The sequence below is a fragment of the Chiloscyllium plagiosum genome, unplaced genomic scaffold, assembly GCF_037043375.1.
Source record: "Chiloscyllium plagiosum isolate Xiang-an unplaced genomic scaffold, Cpla_swu_hap1 HiC_scaffold_11, whole genome shotgun sequence".
NCBI lineage: Eukaryota > Metazoa > Chordata > Chondrichthyes > Orectolobiformes > Hemiscylliidae > Chiloscyllium > Chiloscyllium plagiosum.
This window is the reverse complement of record NW_028270149.1, coordinates 16,151,803-16,174,869: the sequence shown is the minus strand read 5'-3', so window position 1 is coordinate 16,174,869 and position 23,067 is coordinate 16,151,803. Positions and strand designations below refer to the sequence as shown.

Genomic DNA, 23,067 nt, shown 5'->3' with positions numbered 1-23,067 from the left:
CGTACGACATCCTCTCCATTCCATGCAACATCCTGGTAAATCTTCTCTGCACTCTCTCCAAAATTTCCACATCTTTCCTAAAGTGAGGCGACCAGAACTGCACACAGTACTCCAACTGTGGCCTAACCAAAGTCCTGTACAGCTGCAACATCACTTCACGACTCTTGAATTCAATCCCTCTGCTAATGAACGATAATACTCCATAGGCCTTCTTACAAACTCTATCCACCTGAGTGGCAACCTTCAAAGATCTATGTACATAGACCCCAAGATCCCTCTGTTCCTCCACCTGACTAAGAACCCTACCATTAACCCTGTATTCCGCATTCTTATTTGTTCTTCCAAAATGGACAACCTCACACTTGGCAGGGTTGAACTCCATCTGCCACTCCTCAGCCCAGCTCTGCATCATATCTAAGTCCCTCTGCAGCCGACAACAGCCCTCCTCACTGTCCACAACTCCACCTATCTTCGTATCATCTGCAAATTTACTGACCCACCCTTCGACTCCCTCATCTAAGTCATTAATAAAAATTACAAACAGCAGAGGACGCAGAACTGATCCCTGCGGAACTCCACTTGTAACTGGGCTCCAGGCTGAATATTTACCAACTACCACCACTCTCTGCCTTCAACTGGTTAGCCAGTTTTCTATCCAATTGGCCAAATTTCCCTCTATCCCATGCCTCCTGACTTTCCGCATAAGCCTACCATGGGGAACCTTATCAAATGCCTTACTAAAATCCATGTACACTACATCCACTGCTCTACCCTCATCCACATGCTTGGTCACCTCCTCGAAGAATTCAATAATCCGTGCTGGCTGTCCCTAATCAAGCAGTGTCTTTCCAGATACTCATAAATCCTATCCCTCAGCACCCTTTCCATTACTTTGCCTACCACAGAAGTAAGACTAACAGGCCTGTAATTCCCGGGGTTATCCCTATTCCCTTTTTTGAACAGGGGCACAACATTCGCTACTCTCCAGTCCCCTGGTACCACCCCCCGTTGCCAGTGAAGACGAGAAGATCATTGCCAACGGTACTGCAATTTCCTCTCTTGCTTCCCACATAATCCTAGGATATATCCCGTCAGGCCCGGGGGACTTGTCTATCCTCAAGTTGTTCAAAATGTCCAACACATCTTCCTTCCTAACAGGTATCTCTTCTAGCTTACCAGTCCATTTCACACTCTCCTCTTCTACAATACGGTCCCTCTCGTTCGTAAATACTGAAGAGAAGTACTTGTTCAAGACCTCTCCTATCTCTTCCGACTCAATACACAGTCTCCCACTACTGTCCTTGATCGGACCTACCCTCGTTCTCGTCATTCTCAGGTTTCTCACATACGCATAAAATGCCTTGGGGTTATCCTTGATCCTATCCGCCAACGATTTTTCATGCCCTCTCTTAGCTCTCCTAATCCCTTTCTTCAGGTCCCTTCTGGCTATCCTGTATCCCTCCACTGCTCTGTCTGAATCCTGTTTCCTCAACCTTATGTAAGCCTCCTTCTTCCTCCTTACCAGACATTCAACCTCTCTCGTCAACCAAGGCTCCCTCACACGACCATTTCTTTCCTGCCTGATAGGTACATACATATCATGGACACGTCGTATCTGCTCTTTGAAAAAGTTCCACCTTTCCACCACATCCTTCCCTGACAGCCTATGCTCCCAACGTATGCTCCTCAAATCCTGCCTTACAGCATCGTAATTTCCCTTCCCCCAATTATAAAATCTACCTTGTTGTGCGCACCTATCTCTCTCCATAACCAAGGTGAAAGTCACAGAATTGTGGTCACCATCACCAAAATGTTCACCCACTAACAAGCCCACCACTTGTCCCGGTTCATTACCGAGTACCAAATCCAATATGGCCTCCCCTCTGGTTGGACAATCTACACACTGCGTTAGAAAAGCTTCCTGGACACACTGCACAAACACCGCCCCATCCAATCTACTTGATCTAAAGAGCTTCCAATCAATATTTGGGAAGTTGAAGTCGCCCATGACTACGACCCTGTGGCTTCTGCACCTTTCCAAAATCTGTTTCCCAATCTGTTTCTCCACATCTCTGCTGCTATTGGGGGGCCTATAGTAAACACCCAACAAGGTGACTGCACCTTTCCTATTTCTGACTTCAGCCCATACTACCTCCAGAGGCAGATCCCCCTCAAACTTCCTTTCTGCAGCCGTTATACGATTTCTAATTAGCAATGCCACCCCCCCTCCTTTTTTCCCACCCTCCCTAATCTTACTGAAACACCTGTAACCAGGAACCTCCAACAGCCATTCCTGTCCCTCATCTATCCACGTTTCCGTGATGGCCACAACATCGTAGTCCCAGGTACCGATCCACGCCTTAAGTTCACCCACCTTGAAGTATATGCACTTGAGCCCATCTCTGTGTCCGCAAGTAGTCCCTGTCAGTGCTACCTTCTCCACAGCCTCCCTACAGTCTTGGGCATCCTGACACACAGCTAGCTTACTTGCTGGACTACAAGTCCGGATCCCATCCCCCTGCCAAATTAGTTTAAACCCCCCCGAAGAGTGCTAGCAAACCTACCCCCCAGGATATTGGTGCCCTTCTGGTTCAGGTGCCAGACATGTATTCCTCTGCCTCACGGATGCATCACAGTGACTTCAATCTTTGTTAAAGTTTTAAAACTCAGAGGTCTAGCTTTTGAAGTAGGTAAGACTCCCTGCAGATGTGTTTGTCTGTGATACATGCTATGTGTACACTGCAGGATATACACCTCACCTGGCTCTTCCGATCGGCCATCCCATAATTCCAAAAACTATTTGTTACCTTTCGAATAAGTATGAACTTACTACCAACATTTCACAAGCTTTCTTTCAGAAATCAAAAAGAAACAAAGTTGACAGACCCAAACACAAATTAAATAGACAACTTGCACTTTAAAATTTGGAAATATTGAGGGAACCAATCAGCTACCTTCTCTGCATTTGTGATATCATGTCACCATTGGTCACAGTACAGTTAAACCTCTAAATCCACACCTTACGATCTCCCCATTCATATTTCACTCTGAAAACCTAATTTCTTGGACTAAACATTAATTAAGGTATCTCTTCCCTCCTCTGCCCTGAATTCCCATTTTGACCCAAATTCCCAGATACTCACTTTGTCTCAGTCTCACTCTGGCAAAGTATCCCTCACTCTGACCCAGCAGTTTACTCCCAGTATTCAAAAATATTATACCGGTGTAAATTAAATCACAAATTTCTCGACATGCACCCAATTGCCTGTTTTCAAAGTCTTTAGATCAATTTTGCACCTTTAGGCAGGCAACATTTTTTATTCCAGAAGGGTCACATGACATTTGTTTCAATCTGTGGACAGGTGACCAGTGCAGCCATTTTAGGTCCATGTTGCAAACTTTCAAAAAACATTAGTGCATAAAAGGTCTCAGTTTTAACAACCTGATGGCAATGGTTTTTTTACAACCTCTACCATCAGGGAACAGGTACAGAGACCTGAACGCATGCACCAGCCAGTTTCGAAACAGTTTCTACCCTATTGTTGTTAGAATACTGAATGGACTCACAAACTCTTAACATTCGCCTGTACCTGTGTTTTTGTTTTTGCCGCTGTTTACCTATTATTTACATATCTATGCTACTTAACTCTGTGATCTGCCTGTATTGGTCGCAAGACAAAGCTTTCCACTGTGCCTTGGTACACATGACAATTCAATTCAATTCAATTCAATTCCAGAGTATTTACCCCAAATTCCAGACACTAACTAGAAGCGGCTTAAACTTTTCTTTTGATCCTGCACCCCTGGCATGAATAAAGTGAAAAAATAAAAAGCTTACCTTCACATTTGAAAGTCAACTGATCACTGTCAGCAGCAAATCCATGGTAGTTCACTCTTTTAGGTCCAAAATAAAATGGTACCATTGTTACGGTTCTATAATCTTTACCCTCTTTCCAGATAAATTCATCTTTTAGTGAACTTATTGTTAGCCCCAGTCCTCAAGCAGAAGTGAGTTTAAATATTTCTCAGAATGGTGTTGGACTATAGGCTGCTGTTGTGTGATTTTTAACTGTCCACCCCAGTCCAATACCACCACCTCATGATAGGAACGTAGTCAGGTAAGTTACTAGCAATGGCTGTGATACCAAAATAAAGTGTTCTCACCCCAGGAGTCTTTAGACTACCAAAGATATCTCAGAATAAAATAGACCTTGGAATATTATAATAGAGACAACTGTTCGAGGTTAACCAATCTCATAGAATTGCCCTTTTAAGAATTCTCTGTGTTTGTATTTGTTTATCGGTGTTGATGCATGTCAGTCTTTTTAATGACTCCTTGATAATACCTTATTATAAGAATCAATCCTTGACTACATTATAGTATGGTTATGAGATTGTGAGTGTAGAATAATTAAAACATTCAAATCGCAGAGAAATAAATGCTGGAAATTGTAAATCCACCGAGAAATGATATAAAGTATCAATTCTCCTCAGAAGTATTTCAAACCAATTAAAGATGAGTTCAGGAGGTATAACAAATAATTACACTAAGATTATAAACCCAATCCAAATATAAAATCATAGTTTTATTTTGTTTTGACTTGCCCCAGCCTAAGGGGAATTCTTTTTAAGAAACTCAACTCTACACTTGTGCCAAAGAAGACTAATCTGTACCTGATTTTTTCCGATAAAGCTAGCTTCAAGGAAAGTCTGTGCCTCTGAATAAGAGCTTTCAGTGTTCTCTGGGTAGTTCAAGAATTCTTGTAGGATAAAACTGTCTGATTGTTTATGTGTCTAAGTGACTGTACCTTTGTGTGTATGTCTACATTTGTGTGTGTCTGCATGTGCATTTGTATGTCTGCATATGTGTGTATGTCTGTATCTATGGTATATGTCTACACAAATCTGTATATGCCTGTGGCATTTATCTGTATGTGTGTGTGTCTACATGTGTGTCTGTGTGTGTCTTCATGTGTTTGATTATGTGTGCACATGTGTATATGTGTTTTGATTTGATTTGATTTATTATTGTCACATGTACCTAAGTACAGTAAAAAGTTTTATTTTGTGTGCAGTGCAGGCTGATCAAACAATATAAAGATCATAGGGTGATTGAACAGAGTGAGGAAGACAAAGTTACAGCTGCAAAGAAGGTGCACAAAAAGTAAAAGCTTAGAATGGAGATTTAAAAGGGAACAACAATTCTAAGAAATTTTGGAATACGATCTGCTGTAGAGAGCTCGTAAAGAATAGCCCAGTGTCCACATGCAGACATCGTGAAATGGCATACCGTCTGTGTGTGTGTGTGTGTGTCTTTTGTAGTCTCAAGGTCTTACTTCACAGAAAGCAATATCTAGGCTGGGTACAGTGTTGATTACCATTTTGTTTCTGGCAAAGATTCAAATTCTGCATTAGCTATTTTAAATCCTAACACTTCGAATTTTGCGTTAATTCAAACTTTACAAATTCTGCATCAATTGAGTTAATTCCTTAACACCATTGAGTTTTGATTGGTCTATTTGGAAAAGGACCCTGATGCCCTTGATACTCGGAAGTTTATGAGAAATGGTAAAGGAAGTCAGCAAATTCATTTGAACTGCTGAGTTACTTTTTTTGGGTTCATTGATATAATTCTGTCCTAACTGCCTGCATTGTTGTTTGCTGTGACTGGAGACCTTTACTGTTCTCTTCAGATAGAGAACAAAAAGTTCAGTGTAGGATTTAAATGGTGGCTTGAGAGACAACATTTCCAGCAAATTCATGGAGATGAATGCTGTGACTGTGACTTCAATGTGGGATTCAGCCAGGAAGCAGCTTGTGTCAAAACACTGCATTAATGGAAGCATGAGCCTGAGCTTCCAGTTGGTGACATTTAATTTTCCACCTTGCTTCCAGACTTTCAGTCCTTGTCCTGCAACAGTGTTCCAGTCAAACTCATCACAAGCTCAAAGAATAACACCTCATCCTTTGACTTGATACCATATAGCTGGCTGGACTCAGCACTAAGTTCCACCATTTTAGATCACAACCTCTGCCTTCATGCATTGCTTTTCGTTGGATTGATCTTGTCTTCTTTTTTCTTTCTTGTCCCTTGCTGTTGCGTTCACGAGCTGCTATCCAGCTCATCTGGACACATCTTTACTATGCCCGTCGCTCCCTTTGGCTTTTTGTTCAATTAATTTCTCTCAACATGTACCCCATCACAGAAATTCCATTTGTTCTTCCTGTGAAAGAGCCAGAGTTTTTACAACGTGGTTAGGTGTGTTCTGATGAAAAGTCACTGGACTCGAAATGTTGACTCTACTTTCTTCTCATAACTGCTGCGAGACTTGCTGACTTTCTTTAGCAATTTCTGTTTTTGTTCAGATTTCCAGCATCCACAGTTCTTTGCTTTATTTTGGTGGAAAGAGGCCCTTCATCCCTTCAAATCCATGCTGGCCATGAAACATCTCTCTATTACATTCTTCTTCTTGGTCCCTTACTTATTTCATTGGTTCAAAAACTGTACATTTCTAACTTTAATCAGTTCAGATGAAAGATCATTGACTTAAAATATGAACTCTGACCAGAATCTTTTTTTTATTTCAAAAATATACTTTATTCACAAAATTATTTGAATCTCTATACAATTGGTCATGCCATTCTTGTGCACACATTACATTGTTTTACATACAGACACCGAAATTTATTTTTCCTATATACAAATCTGTACATTTACTATCCAGCTGAGGCGTCAGCAGAGCCCAAATGACTGCGCGGGCCCCTGTTTTTCTTTAGGCAGGCAGATGTTACACGGTGGTCTTTCCCCACCGCGCCTTGGTGGCAGCTGCCCCAAGTTTCAGCGCGTCCCTCAACACGTAGTCCTGGGCCTTGGAATGTGCCAGTCTGCAACACTCAGTCGGAGTCGACTCCTTCAGCTGGAAGATCAACAGGTTTCGGACCACCCAAAGAGCGTCTTTCACCGAGTTGATGATCCTCCAGTTGATGTTCGTCTCGGTGTGCGTCCCGAGGAACAGACCATAGAGCACGGAGTCTCGCGTCACGGCACTGCTCGGGACGAACTTCGACAAACACCACTGCATTCCTCTCCAGACTTCTTCTGCATAGGCACATTCCAGAAGGAGGTGTGTGACAGTCTCGTCCCCCCCACAGCCACTTCGAGGGCAGCGTGCGGTGCGGCTGAGAGTCCGGGCGTGCGTAAAGGATCTCACAGGCAAAGCCCTTCTCACCACCAGCCAAACCATGTCTTGGTGCTTGTTGGAAAGTTCTGGTGATGAGGCACTCTGCCAAATGGCTTTGACAGTCTGCCCAGGGAACCGCTCGATAGGATCCACCCTCTCCTGTACCCGAAGGGTCTCAAGGACACTACGTGCTGACCATTTCCTGATGGATTTGTGGTCAAAGGTGTTTTTCTTCATAAATTTCTCCACGAAGGACAGGTGATACGGAACGGTCCAACTACTCGGAGCGTTCCGCGGCAGCGAGGCCAGGCCCATCCTTCGCAACACCGGGGGCAGGTAGAACCTCAGTACGTAGTGACACTTGGTGTTTGCGTATCCAGGATCCATGCACAGCTTGATGCAGCCACACACAAAGGTGGCCATCAGGGTGAGGGTGGCATTGGGTGTATTTTTTCCCCCGTTGCTCAGATCTTTATACATCGAGTCCCTTCGGACACGGTCCATCTTTGATCTCCATATAAATTGGAAGATGGCCCGGGTGACTGCAGCGGTACAGGTTCTGGGAATAGGCCGGACCTGTGCCACGTATAACAGCAATGACAGTGCCTCACACCTGATGACCAGATTTTTTCCCCCAATGGAGAGCGACCGTAGCTTCCATCTGCCCAGTTTCTGCCTCACTTTGCTGATACGCTCCTCCCAAGACTTGGCGCCTGCCCCAGCCCCCCCAAAACCAAATACCCAGTACCTTCAGGTGGTCAGTCCTGACAGTGAAGGGGATCGAGGATTGGTCGGCCCAGTTCCCGAAGAGCATGGCCTCGCTCTTGTCCTTGGTTTACCTTGGCCCCCGAGGCCCGTTCGAACTGGTCACATATGCACATGAGTCTGCGCACGGACAGCGAAACCGAGCAGAAAACGGCAATGTCATCCATGTACAGGGAGGCCTTAACCTGCAGGCCCCCGCTGCCAGGAATAGTCACCCCTCTCAGGCTCGCATCCTTCCTGATGGACTCGGCAAACGGCTCTATGCAGCACATGAACAAGGCAGGAGAGAGGGGGCAACCCTGCCTGACTCCAGATCTGACTGGGAAGCTATCTGATTCCCACCCATTGATTGATGCAGCCACACACAAAGGTGGCCATCAGGGTGAGGGTGGCACTGACAATGTTGGTGTAGAGCAATCTGATCCAATTTTGGAGAGATCATCTCTCATTTACGTGTGTGATATCCTATCAAAGGCTTTCTCCTGGTCCAGGCTGATCAGGCAGGTGTCCAACCCTCTGTCCTGCACGTAGGCGATCATATCCCTGAGGAGTGCGAGACTCTCAGCGATCTTCCTGCCCGGTACAGCACAGGTTTGGTCAGGGTGAATCACCAACCCCAGAGCAGACCTGACACAGTTGGCGATTACCTTTGACAAAATTTTGTAATCTGCATTCAATAGTGAGATTGGTCTCCAATTTCTGAGTTCCTCCCTCTCCCCCTTCCGCTTGTAGATGAGGGTGATGATGCCTTTCCTCATGGATTCATTCATGGTACCTGCCCGAAGCATACTGACATACACCTCCAGCAGTTCCCGTCGTTTCCGGGAGTTTTATTCTTTTCGAAGGACTCAAGGGCCTTGGTCAGCTCGTCCAGAGATAGCGGCTCGTCCAGCCTCTCTCGTGTTCTGTCGTCTAAGACCTCCGTGATAGAGGACAGGAATGACTGGGAGGCCGCGCTGTCAGTTGGCTTCGCATCATACAGACTGGCATAGAAGAATTTACTGATCCTCATGACGTCAGCCTGAGATAACGTTATCGAGCCATCTTCTTCCTTCAGGCTGCTGAGCACAGAGCTCTCTTTGTGCACCTTCTGGAAGAAGAAACTTGAGCACGTCTCGTCCTGCTCCACCGAGCGGACCCTGGACCGGAAGATTATCTTGGAGGCCTCCGAGGCAAAGAGCGAGGCTTGCTGACCCATTCACCTCCTGGACATCCTCCGTGACATCGACCCCCATCGTCTGCAGCAGGAGCAGGTTCTGCATACTTTCCTGGAGCTGGGACAGTTTTCCCCTCCTCTCTCTCGCCTCCTGAACACCTTTGAGGATGAAGAACCTCTTTTTTTTTATATAGATATTTTTATTAGAAATTTAACATTTTTACAAGTTTACAAAAATAAACAAAACTCTCAAATATAAACATTGATATACAATTAAATCAAATATACAATAGCCAAAATTTAACAAGAGAAAAGAAAAAAAAATAACGAAAAAGAGAAAAAAAAAACTCAACTATCTACTAATCTAACCTACAACTAACCAGAGTGTATATTTAAGTCTCTTACATGCTCGGAATGTATTAACATCAGATGTAATAAAACCCGTATTCGTGCGGGATTCCTCTCCTAAGGGGCCCCGGACCAGCCAGGTTTGTAATCTTAATTAAATAAAAGCCCTTGTTAGGATAGCCAAAATATCTGTATTTATGTAATTCAAGAAGGGCTGCCATATTTTATAAAATAATTCGGTCTTTCGGTGCACCATATTTGTAAGGAAGTCAAGGGGAATACATTCCATAATTAATCTGTGCCAATTTGAAAGTCCAGGGGGGCCCTCAGCCGCCCAGTTCACCAAAATATTTTTCCTTGCACAGAAAGAAAGAATAGAAAATAGTCTCTTCCCGTACATGTCCAAGGAGGGAAAGTTCGAAAAGCCCAAAAGGAGAGATACAGGGTCCACTTTAATTTCCGTTCCTAAAATTTCTGTCAGGGTATTTGCTACTTTAGTCCAATATCTACGGATCTTATGACAGGTCCATAAGCAATGTACAAGAGTGCCCACCTCTATTTTGCATTTGGGACACATTGGAGATGCTCCTGCCTTAAATTTTGCCAGTCGAACCGGTGCTATATGGGCCCTATGAAGTATCTTCAGCTGGATAGCCTGGGTTCTGTTACAGATAGTAATTCTTCTAGCGTTTTCCCAAATATCATTCCACGTTTCTATAGAGATTTCTAGTCCCAAATCCTGATCCCATGTTTTAAGCAGATTATCCATATCTCCCGATACTTCATCATTAGTAAATGATAAATAGTACTGACGGAAGATACCCCCACTGGTCGTAGGACACTACATTCTCTATCTGATTTATAAAGACTATCTAATAACGTAGTCTTCTTCTGTATATAATCTCGAATTTGAAAGTATCGAAAGAGGTCTCCATTAGGTAATCCGAATTTCTGACGCAGCTATTCAAAAGACATCAGGACCCCATCTTTAAATAGGTCCCCTAGACATGAGATACCCCTGGATCTCCAGAGTGTAAAAGTGGCATCTGTAAACCCCGGCTGGAATCCCCATGCTCCCACTATCGGTGCATAGGGGGATGTTTTATATGAGTTGCCCTCATTTTGCCGCATTATATTCCAAGCCTTAATTGTGTTTAGTATTATAGGGTTTTTACAGCAATCTGTAATGATTTTCCTCTTGTCTGAAAATAAAAGGTTAATAAGTGGGTATTTTACTTGAGAGGCCTCGATGTCCAACCAGATTGATTGTGGATCAGACAAGATCCAATCAGCTATGTAACTTAATAGGGAACTTAACTGATATTTCCTCAAGTCTGGGAAGTCCAATCCTCCCCTTGTCTGTGGAAGCTGTAGCTTCTTCAGCTTAATAAGGGGCCGTCTATGATTCCAGATAAAGGAACCCAGCCAACCATATAATTTACGTAGAGCCGTCCTCGGCAACATCACCGGAAGCATTCTCATAGGATATAGGAGACGGGGCAGGACATTCATTTTGATTAGTGCTATTCTATCCAACCAGGAAATTGGAAGGTCTCCCCATCGCTGGAGGTCCTGCCTTATCCTTTCCAGTAAATGCACAAAATTAGCCTTATACAACTGACCAAATACTGGAGTAATAAAAATGCCTAAATATAAGAAGCTCTCCAGGGACCAACGAAAGGGAAAAAGGGATCCATCCACTAAGTGGGGTGTCATAGCAAGGCCACCCATTGGCATAGCCTCCGATTTTGAAAAATTAATTTTATAGCCTGAGAATGCGCTAAATGTATTAATGAGTTGGATTAGGCGAGGTACGGACATCAGAGGGTTACTGAGGAATAGAAGAACATCATCTGCATAAAGGCTAATTTTCCAATGTGTAAAACACATGTGACCATTCAACCCTATCAAATGCCTTTTCCGCGTCTAATGAAACTACTACTCCTGGTATCTTTCCCTGATGCCAGGCTTGAATCATATTCAAAACCCTTCTAATATTATTGGATGATCTACGGCCCTTAATAAACCCCGTCTGATCCTCCTTTATAATATGTGGCAGTACCCTTTCTAGTCTCAGTGCTAACGTTTTAGAAAGGATTTTAAAATCTACATTTAGTAAGGATATTGGTCTGTATGACGTACAATCTTCTGGATCCTTTCCTTTTTTAAGGATAAGAGAGATATTTGCCTCTTTCAGCGAAGGCGGGAGACAGCCCTGACTATATGCATAGCTATATATGTCCATAAGTGGACCAGCCAATATTTCTGTAAATTCTTTATAGAATTCAGCTTGAAAACCATCTGGGCCCGGTGCCTTACCACTCTGAAGTTGCCTAATTGCATCAAGTATTTCTTGGACTGTTAGAGGAGCATTTAGGACCGATACCTGTTCCGGAGTTAGGCCTGGAAAGGTCAAATTTTTTAAAAATGACTGCATCCTCCTCGTCCTATCTTCACAATCCTGCGATTTATATAACTCAGAATAAAATTCTCTAAAGATCGCATTAATCTTTTTATGATCATGAGTCAAAATACCTGTACTTTCCTTGAAAGACGTAATAGTCTGAGGGGCCTTTTTTTTCTTTGCAAGAAATGCTAAGTATCTACCCGGTTTGTCGCCATATTCATATAATCTTTGTTTTGCAAATAATATTTCCCTCTTAGCCGTTTGAGTAAGCGTAGTGTTTAGAGCTGTCCTAAGAGCCGTAATCCTTTGCAATTTAATAATAGAAGGTCTATCAGTGTATGCTGTTTCAGCTGCTTTTAAGCGAGCTTCAAGCAGACGCTGTTGTTCTCCCTTCAATTTCTTCTGGGTCGCTGAGTAGGAGATGATCAAGCCTCGCGTGTAAGCTTTGATGGTCTCCCACATCATTGATGGGTTGTTAGCTGTACCTGAATTAATTTCTAAAAAAGTTTTAAATTCTTGAGAGAAGTACTTTACAAATTTACTATCTTTCATTAGGAAGGGGTCCATACGCCAATGCCGAGGGGATGTCCCATTGTTCCTCGCCTTAGTTTCCATATATACAGCAGCGTGATCGGAAATTGCTATACTACCTATTTTACAGGATGATATGGAATTTTAAAAAATCGAGGGGGCAAAAAACATATCAATTCTGGTATGACATTTATGTGGATTGGAGTAGAAAGAAAAATCTCTGCCCTGTGGATGAAGACATCTCCATACATCTACTAATCCTAATTCTTTGTTCAGATCCATCAATTGTCTAGATCTGGGAGATACTCCTGCAGTACTCTTGGGAATCCTATCTATTTCCGGATCCATAATACAATTAAAGTCTCCCCCTATAATTGTAAGACGGGCACCAAAAGCCATCAATTTTGAAAAGGCTTCTGTTATAAATTTAAAGGGGTGTGCCGGGGGGCAGTACAAATTTAAAATCCCATATTCCTCTCCATTTATGAGGGCTTTAATCAAAATATATCGTCCAGATTCGTCTTTTATCTGCTTTAGGATTTTGAAAGGGAAATTCTTTCGGACAAGAATAACAACTCCCCTGCTTTTTGAGCTAAAAGAAGAAAAAAAGGCCTGATCAAATCCACCCTGTCGTAATTTCAAGTGTTCTTTATCCGACAGGTGTGTCTCCTGTAGGAGAGCTATATCAATTATCTCCTTCTTAAGATTTGATAATATTTTCTTCCTTTTGACTGGCGAATTACTCCCCTTGTCATTCCAGGTGCACCACTTAACCGACTGATCAACCATAATCATCTGGGCAAATCCGAGACCCCTCCGGAGGGGGAAGCCTATCCAGAACATCCCGAGCGTAGAGCATATAAAATTTACAAAAATAAAGCCTCTCTAATACACTCACAACAATACAATAAAAAACTATTTCTAAATAAAAAAAATATAAAACGTATCTAAGTGGAGATTTTCCCCCTTGTTCCCAGGGGGTGTCACTTCCTCTCCAAAAGTCCATCATATCCTCTCCCAACCAATGCCCCACCCTTGACCCAGGCGCTCCTCAATAAAATGAGGAGAATTCAAATATAATACAAAGCTAGAGTTAACAGTGAGCACCCTACCCCACCCATACCAACACTTGGATATATTTGGTAATGTTAATACCATATATAAACATATAACTATAAAATTACAACCTCAACAAATAATAATTAAATATACTAATACAAAATAACAAGGGAGAAACAACCCCGCTCCTAAAGACAGAGGTAAAATTGAATAAGGTAACCACCTCCCTCCACCAACATTAACCAAATCCCCCAGCTTTTATATATATATACATACATACATACATACATATATATATACATACACACACACCTACATCCCTCATATATACATAAAATAATCAAAGAAAACAACCCCGGGGGGAGAAAATCAAATCCCTCTCCCCACCCCCCATAATAATATTAAACAGTAAGGTACGAAAAGAAAAAAAAAGGGGGGGATATAAACCAAAGCGGGGGGAAAGGCAAACCAACATCCATTATGTCTCACAGTTTATCTAAGAGAGTACAAGAATTCCTTAGCCTTTTCTGGCGATCCGAAGTTATATACGGATCCTTCATTGTTAAAGCGTAGCGTCGCTGGGTAGCGTAAGGAGTACTGAATATTTAAGTCCCTTAAACGCTTCTTCGCCTCATCGAATGCCTTCCCCTTTCGAACCAGAGCCGGGGAAAAGTCCTGGAATAACATGATCTTGGATCCTTTATAGATCATAGCTTGGGGGTCTTTTCCAAGATTTCTAGAGGCTTCTAGGAGTATCCGCCTCTCCTTGTAGCTCTGCAGCCGGAACAGGACCGGGCGTGGGCGCTGGTTCGAGCCGGGCCTGCGTATTGCGACCAGGCAGGCCCATTCTACCCTTACCTGGTCTGATCCAGCCTCCAGATTTAAAAGTTGTGGCAGCCACTGCTCCAGGAATGCTGTAAGCTGGCCTTCCTCTTCCCGTTCGGGAAGGCCCAGCAAACGAATATTTTTTCGACGACCTCGATTATCAAGGTCATCAATATGATTCTCTAAGGTCCGGACTCGCTGTTCGAGAGTCCGGATCCGATCCACGGCCGATTGTGCTGTAGTTTCGGAGGTAGCGGCCTTTAACTCCGCCCCTCCGACTCGGCGCTCGATTTCTTTAATGTCTCGGTCGTGCTTCTGCAGCGCGGCCGAGAGTGAGTCTCATCGACTTCGGGATTCTTCAATGAAAGCGTCGATCTTCACATCCAGTTTGGAGATCATCTCCACAAGGCTTGTCACTGTAGGTAAGTCCCCCGGGGCGGCTGTGGACGCCTCTGCTGCAGCTGAAGAGGATGGGGGAGGGGTTCCTGCTTGCTGAGAGCTGCGGGCTCCCTTCCCTTTGGTCATTTTTACTAAATATTAGACTGTTTAAATGTAATACTAAGCAACTGATTAAATTAGACAGCTATTATGAATGATTTGGTGAGTGTGATGGGGGTGGGTGACCCACTTTACCCAAGTCTTGGGAAGAGCACTATAGACTCAGACTTGCTGGGTCGCCGCCATCTTGGATCCCCATGAAGAACCTCTTGATGTTCCCTTTTACTGTTTCCCACCAGTCCGCTGGGGACTCAAAGAGGGGCTTCACGGTTCTCCAACCTGCGTAGTCCCTCTTGAGCTCCTCAATGTTTCCCAGGGTCAACAGCTTGGTGTTCAGCTTCCACGTTCCCTTACCAGCCGCTGCTCAGCCAGCAGGAGGCAGTGGTCAGAGAAGAACACCGGCTTGATGTCGGTGGATCTGACTGAGAGCGTTCGGGACACAAACAGGTAATCTATCCTTGAACGGATAGACCCGTCTGCCCGTGACCAGGTGTATCTACGCTGCGCACCGTCTGCAGGGGTGCTGAAGATGTCGTGCAGCTTGGCATCTTTAACCATTTCCATCTGGACTCTGGACGTGGTGTCCAGTTTACTGTCCCCCCCCCGCCGGATCGTCCATCTGCATCAATGATACAGTTGAAGTCTCCAGCCAGAATGACCGGCCTGGACGTAGCCAGCAACAGTGGAAGCTGCTGCAGGACGGCCAACCGATCACTCTTACCCACTGGGATGTACACATTAGTCAGTCTCAGGGGAGCATTCCTGTACATGATGTCGGTGACGAGGAGGCGCCCGCCCACCACCTCCTTAGCCTCTGAGATGGTGAAGTTGCCTCCTCACGGACATAGACCGGAGGCGTGGCTATCGTTGCCCCATGACCAAACTGACAGCCCATGGGCCCACAAGCTCGACCATCTCCTGTAGCTGCTGAGGTGCGGTATCCCACACTCCTGCAGAAACAGGACGTTGGCTTTAACGTTGGCCAGGAAGGCCATTGTAGAAACACATCGCGTAGCCGATTTGATGCTACGCACATTGATGCTGGCAATTTTTAACCCCATTTTAACAGTTTACGAGGTTAACAGTGTCCATTTGCTGCTGGTCTTGCCCCTCTGGGGTAGCTGTGTGCATCCCCGTGGTGACGGCAAACTGCTGGACCCTCCCAGGGCTGAGGTAGCTGTCCGGCTCCACGCTGGAGCCATTTCCCCGCTCTGGTGTCTTCGGGTCGGGCTGAGAGTCTGCACAGTCGAGTTCGCCATCTGACAGCGGGGCTGTCACAGGACCGCTTCTCCCAGTTACCTGGAGCTGTGGGCCGGTGGGTACCTCTTGGTTCTCACCGGGTGGGGGGAGGCCTTTCTCCGTCCCCTCAGAGGGATCGTCTTTCCCTGTTTGGGCGGTGCTGCCCTCCTTTTTCCCTGCGGCGGTCTGTCTCTTCCTCTGGTGACAACCCTCCTTGCGCCCGTCCTCACCATCGGAAGAGCTGCCTGTATCCTCGCCGTGTAGGTGTCGCTTCCCCCCTCGCTGGGTGGCTTTGGGGGCCTGGCAAGGTTTCCTCTTCCTGCTTTTGACAGTAATCTGGATTAGTGGTGCTGGAAGAGCACAGCAGTTCAGGCAGCATCCGATGCTGCCTGAACTGCTGTGCTCTTCCAGCACCACTAATCCAGAATCTGGTTTCCAGCATCTGCAGTCATTGTTTTTACCTGCTTTCGACAGTAATCCAATCTGCTGCCTCCTTTGTTCCCTCCTCTTCCATTTCCTCCGTCTGTCTTGAAGGAGCTTGGATCTGCTGCTGCACCTCCCCGCTGTCTGCCGTCTGCTCCGCTACAGCCTGCCCTTCCTTCTGGGTGCCTCCAGACACCGTTCCCGTGCTGTTTTGTGGTACCTTGCTGGTCTGATGCGGTCCACGGCTCGTGTTGCCACCTCCGGCCATCTGTGTGTAGGTGGCGGCCCCTCGTCTTGGGCAGGCCTTGCACATGTGTCCCGCATCTCCTCACAGATTACAGTTCTTGGCCTCCTTACATTCTTTGGTCGGGTGGCCTTCCTGCTTGCAGTTTCAGCAGACGGTCACCTTACAATCCGCCGCCATGTGGCCTGACCTCCCGCAGGTTCGGCAAACTTTTTGCAGCTCTGCGTATGTCAGGTAACCTCTGCTTCCTCCGATAGCAAAGCTGGTGGGTGGGTGGAGGATGTTCCCACTGGCATCGACCCTCAGGGCTACCCTGACCTGCCGCTTGCTGGTCCAGATCCCAAAAGGATCGACCACATCGTTACTTTCTCCCTCAACCTGGACATATCTTCTCAGGAAGGTCAAGACATCAGCGCTGGGACGTAAGGGTTGTACATCTGGATTGTAACAACCCGACTCCTCTGCGCAGGAAGCACACACAACGGGACCGCCGACAAGATGGAGGACAGAGGTTCCCCTTCCTTCTCCTTGAAGACCTTCAGGAGCTGCTCGCAATTCTTCACGCTTCTGAAGGTCACGTCGAAATAGCCCGCCGCAGGGAAATCCTGCAGGCAGTACACTTTTTTTTAATTTCAAAAATATACTTTATTCATAAAATAATTTGCTGATCTGTACAGTTGGTCACGCTATACATACGTAAACATTTGCATACAGAGATCAGAATTTATCATTTGTATGTACAGGTCTGTACATTTATCAATCATATATTCATATATTTAGCTGAGGCATCAGCGGACCCCAAATGACTGTGTGGGCCCCCTGTTCTTCTTTAGGCAGGCAGATGTTACACGGTGGTCTTTCCCCACCGCGCCTTGGTGGCAGCTGCCCCAAGCTTCAGCGCGTCCCTCAACACGTAGTCCTGGACCTTGAAATGTGCCAGTCTGCAACACTCAGTCGGGGTCAACTCCTTCAGCTGGAAGATCAACAGGTTTCAGACCGCCCAGAGAGCGTCCTTCACCGAGTTGATGATCCTCCAGGCACAGTTGATGATCGTCTCGGTGTGCGTCTCGGGGAACAGGCCGTAGAGCACGGAGTCCCACGTCACGGCGCTGCTCGGGACGAACCTTGACAAACACCACTGCATTCCTCTCCAGACTTCTTCTGCATAGGCACATTCCAGAAGGAGGTGTGTAACAGTCTCATCCCCACCGCAGCTGCTTCGAGGGCAGCATGCGGTGTGGCTGAGAGTCCGGGCGTGCATAAAGGATCTCACAGGCAGAGCCCTTCTCACCACCAGCCAAGCCATGTCTTGGTGCTTGTTGGAAAGTTCTGGTGATGAGGCATTCTGCCAAATGGCTTTGACAGTCTGCTCAGGGAACCGCTCGATAGGATCCGCCCTCTCCTTTTCCTGGAGGGTCTCAAGGACACTACGTGCTGACCACTTCCTGATGAACTTGTGGTCAAAAGTGTTTTTCATAAACTTCTCCACAAAGGACAGATGATACGGAACGGTCCAACTACTCGGAGCTTTCCGCGGCAGCGAGGCCAGGCCCAACCTTCGCAACACCGGGGACAGGTAGAACCTCAGTACGTAATGACACTTGGTGTTTGCTTGATGCAGCTTGATGCAGCCACACACAAAGGTGGCCATCAGGGTGAGAGTGGCATTGGGTGTATTTTTTCCCCCGTTGCCCAGGTCTTTATACATTGAGTCCCTTCAGACCCGGTCCATCTTTGACCTCCATATAAACTGGAAGATGGCCCGGGTGACTGCAGCGGCACAGGTTCTGGGAATAGGCCTGACCTGTGCCACGTATAACAGCAATGACATTGCCTCACACCTGATGACCAGGTTTTTTCCCGCGATGGAGAGCGACCATAGCGTCCATCTGCCCAGTTTCTGCCTCAATTTGCTGATATGCTCCCCCCAAGACTTTGCGCACGCCCCAGCCCCCCCGAACCAAATACCCAGCACCTTCATGTGGTCGGTCCCGGTGAAGGGGATCGAGGATTGGTCGGCCCAGTTCCCGAAGAGCATGGCCTCGCTCTTGCCTCGGCTTACCTTGGCCCCCGAGGCCTGTTCGAACTGGTCACATATGTACATGGGTCTGTGCATGGACAGCAGATCTGAGCAGAAAACGGTGATGTCATCCATGTACAGGGAGGCCTTTACCTGCAGGCCCTCGCTGCCAGAAATAGTCACCCCTCTCAGGCTCGCATCCTTCCTGATGGACTCGGCAAATGGCTCTATGCAGCACACAAACAAGGCAGGAGAGAGAGGGCAGCCCTGCCTGACTCCAGATCTGACCGGGAAGCTATCTGATTCCCACCCATTGATTGAGACTACACTGACAATGTTGGTGTAGAGCAGTCTGATCCAATTGCAGATTCCCTCCCCAAAGCCCATTTTGGAGAGATCATCTCTCATATACGTGTGTGATATCCTGTCAAAGGCTTTCTCTTGGTCCAGGCTAATCAGGCAGGTGTCCAACCATCTGTCCTGCATGTAGGCAATCGTATCCCTGAGGAGTGCAAGTTTTTGATCATCCTTTTCCTGTTTGCAAGATTATTTTCAGATAAATTTTCACATATTCAGCTCACCAATCACGTGTATGTGTGTTTGCTTGTGTCTTATTGGATTCATAAATCTTAGCTGAGGACCTAAATGATATCCTTCTCATCAAAGGGCTTCACGAAACAAATCAGAGAAGAAACGAAGGGACCAGTTTAATGTACTTATCAAGGAACTTAGTACCATGCTGCAGGGCTCCGCACACAAGATGGACAAGTCGACTGTGCTGCAAAGGACAATTGATTTTTTACAGAAACAAAAAGGTAAGAGTATAGATAATCTGACCATGGTTTATAATGCAAAACAATGTTGGTCTTGTTTGACATTGGGAATTTCCTTCACTGGAATTCCAGTTTTGTTGTGATTGTGATGATCCTATAGCTTTAAGAGGTGTATTTTGTTCTTTTTTAAATTAGGTTTTAAGACAGAAGTGAGAGCTGAATATTTGAATCCAATAAAGTAAGCAACTTGAGAGGCCTTGGTTTTTTTTTGTAAAAGGTAGGAACAATATAAGCAGCCTGAATGGGTGGGGTCAAGCTCCCACAAAAGCAGAGTTTTAATTTTTAGTTTTCAGAAGCAGTTGTTGCTGGGATCCTGAAGCTGGGTGGAAGCTGCAGTACATCTTTCCCTGCTACTCACTCTTGTTCAGAGATTTCTCTTGATGTTTTCCTCCGACTGGAGAATTGCCTGTGAGACAACCCAGTTTTCTGAACTTGCCTTCATTGAAGGAGTGTTTATGAGATGTTACTATATTGTTTAGTAGTAAAATAATCTAGTATTCTGTTGCGTTTTCCAATAGAATTAAGTTATCCCAATTGCTTCTTTCTTTTGCTGCATTTTAATTATAGTTTATAAATAAAGTGTGTTTTGCTTCAAATCTGGTAGTCTGACCAATTGAATTGCATCCAGAACCCAATGCCTGGCACTTGCCTTTAAGATAAGAAAAAGTTAGAGTCGAGGCTATCTTCTCAATATATTTTGAGGGAGTTTGGTCTGGTCCATAACATAATTCAAAAACCAATGGCCAGACCTCAAGGATACCTTACTCATTCTTTATGGTTATTTTAATCATCCTGTTCAGTTATATCATACCTCTGGGGCAGGTGGGACTTCAGCCTGGACTTTCTGATCCATAAGTAGGGACACTACCACTGAGCCACAAAACCCTTTGCAGTAAATTGCATTGAGCAACATAGAGTGATACAGATGTACAGCATGGATACAGACCCTTCGGTCCAACTCGTTAATGCTGTCCAGATAGCCTAACCTAATCTAGTCCCATTTGCCAGCACCTAGCCCATATCCTTCCAAACCTTCTTCTTCATATACACATCCCGATGCCTTTTAAACGCTGTTATTGTACCAGCCTCCACACTTCCCCTGGCAGCTCATTCCATATACGCACCACCCTCTGTGTGAAAAAGTTTCCCCTTTGGTCCATTTTATATCTTCATCCTCTCACCCTAAACCTATGCCCTCTAGTTCTGAACTCCCCCACCTCAGGGAAAAGACCTTGCCCCTCATGATTGTACAAACCTGTATAAGATAACCTCTCAGCCTCTGACCCACCCCAGGAAAAATAGCTGGAAATGTGTTGCTGGAAAAGCGCAGCAGGTCAGGCAGCATCCAGGGAACAGGAGAATCGATGTTTCAGGCATAAGCCCTTCTTCAGGCTTATGCCCGAAACGTCGATTCTCCTGTTCCCTGGATGCTGCCTGACCTGCTGCGCTTTTCCAGCAACACATTTCCAGCTCTGATCTCTAGCATCTGCAGACCTCACTTTCTCCCCAGGAAAAATAGCCCCAGCCTATTTAGCCTATAGTTCAAATCCTCCAACCCTGGCAACATCCTTGTAAATCTTTTCTGAACCCTTTCAAGTTTCACAACATCCTTCCGATAGGGAGGGGATCAGATGACCAATCACCTTCTTCACTGTCCTTTTTACCTGCGACTCTACTTTCAAGGCGGTATGAAGCTGCACTCCAGGTCTCTTTGTTCAGCAACACTCCCTGGGACCTTACCATTAAGTGCATAAGTCCTGCTCTGATTTGCTTTTCCAAAAATGCAGCATCTTGTATTTATCTAAATTAAACTCCATCAGCCACTCCTCAGCCCCCTGCTCTGATTTGCTTTTCCAAAAATGCAGCATCTTGTATTTATCTAAATTAAACTCCATCAGCCACTCCTCAGCCCCCTGCTCTGATTTGCTTTTCCAAAAATGCAGCATCTTGTATTTATCTAAATTAAACTCCATCAGCCTCTCCTCAGCCCATTTGCCCATCTCATCAAGATCTGATTGTACTCTGAGGTAACCTTCTTCGCTGCCATTTACGCATCCAATTTTGGTGTCATCTGCAAACTTATGAACTAAATCTCCTATGTTCACATTCAAATCATTAATATAAATGATGAAAAGCAGTGGACCCAGCACTGATCCTTGTGGCATTCCACTGATCACAGGCCTCCAGTCTGAAAAGCAATCCTCCATCACCACCCTCTGTCTTCTACCTTGAAGCCATTTCTGTATCCAAATGGTTTGTTCTTAATGTATTCCATGAGATCTATGATATTCACACCCATGCTATTAGTGACTTGCTGTTCGGGCCAATTCCCTACTTGTTGAAACGTTTAGAGCTTTCACAACAAACTAGAAAGCAAAGAGTTGTTATAGCAAGGCAGCTTTTACAAGGTCAGTCACCTACCAGCTTCTTATAAAGCAGCTATTCAATTTTGGAGAGTTCTTAACACTTAATAATTCAATTCAACTTAATAATGACCTTTTCCTTTTCAGAAGATTGACAGCATTTTCTGAAGCTCTCGCAGTAGCCCTGACCTCCGAGTGGATCAGCTTGAAACATCTATTTTGCTTCATTATGTAGCTTGGCCACTAAGTCTTGTTATCCAAGATTTAATATATTCCAGATTGGGATCAGTGCATTTTTGGCACTGAGGGAATAAAGGAATCTGGAAATCAGGCAGTGGAACTGATGTAAAAGATCAGTCATGATTCTACTTATTGATGGAACAACTTTGAGAGGCCACATACTATTCACGCTCCTATTTTGTTATTTTATGGGTGAAACACTGTCAATTCTGAACCAGGCTTCCTCGATTAATCAGCAGGGGCTCCTCTACACAAGTAGGAGAAAGTGAGGACTGCAGATGCTAGAGATCAGAGTCAAGATTGGGGTGCTGGAAAGACACAGCAGGTCAGGCAGCATCTGAGGAGCAGGAGACGGACTGATGAAGGGCTCTTGCTGCCTGACCTGCTGTGCTTTACCAGCGCCCCACTCAAGACTCCTTTACACAACTCACATTCCTTATCCAGTACCTGTCCCAAAGACTCATAGAGTCATTTAGTACTTAAGAGGCCCTTCAGCCCATTGTGTCTGCACCCACCCACCTATTTTCCTACTTCTCAGCATTTGGCCCACCGCCTCGTGTGTTATGGCATTTCAAGTGTTCATCCATGTAGCTATTAAAGGTTGTGAGGTTTCTTGCGTCTACTACCCTCCCAATAAGATTCCCACTACCCTCTGGATGAAAACCATTTTCTTCAAATCCCTTTAAACCTCCTGCCTTTCACCTAAAATGATGCCCCCTTATTATTGACCCTTATACTAAGGGAAACAGCAGCTTTCTATACGCCCTGTCCAAGGCCATCGTAATCCTACACACCTCAATAAAGTCCCATTCTCCATCTCCTTTTACTTTCAATACTCTTCAAACATGTATCCAATTTCTCCATGTAGAATTTATCTGATTCAATCATAAACTAGACACTCTGGTCATCAGGCAGAATTCCGCCCAGATTCCTTC

General features: G+C 45.3%; 1 protein-coding gene across 7 annotated transcripts in view; it reads left to right on the top strand.

Moving 5' to 3' along the window:
* The window catches only part of LOC122557422 (neuronal PAS domain-containing protein 2), a 281,788-nt gene that overhangs the window by 169,217 nt on the left and 89,504 nt on the right, over window positions 1-23,067 (top strand). For all 7 annotated transcript variants that reach the window (XM_043705135.2, XM_043705134.2, XM_043705130.2 and 4 more), the window contains one exon: window positions 19,363-19,511. In XM_043705135.2, the coding sequence (XP_043561070.1) occupies window positions 19,363-19,511 (149 nt within the window). The remainder of the gene's footprint in view (window positions 1-19,362; window positions 19,512-23,067) is intronic.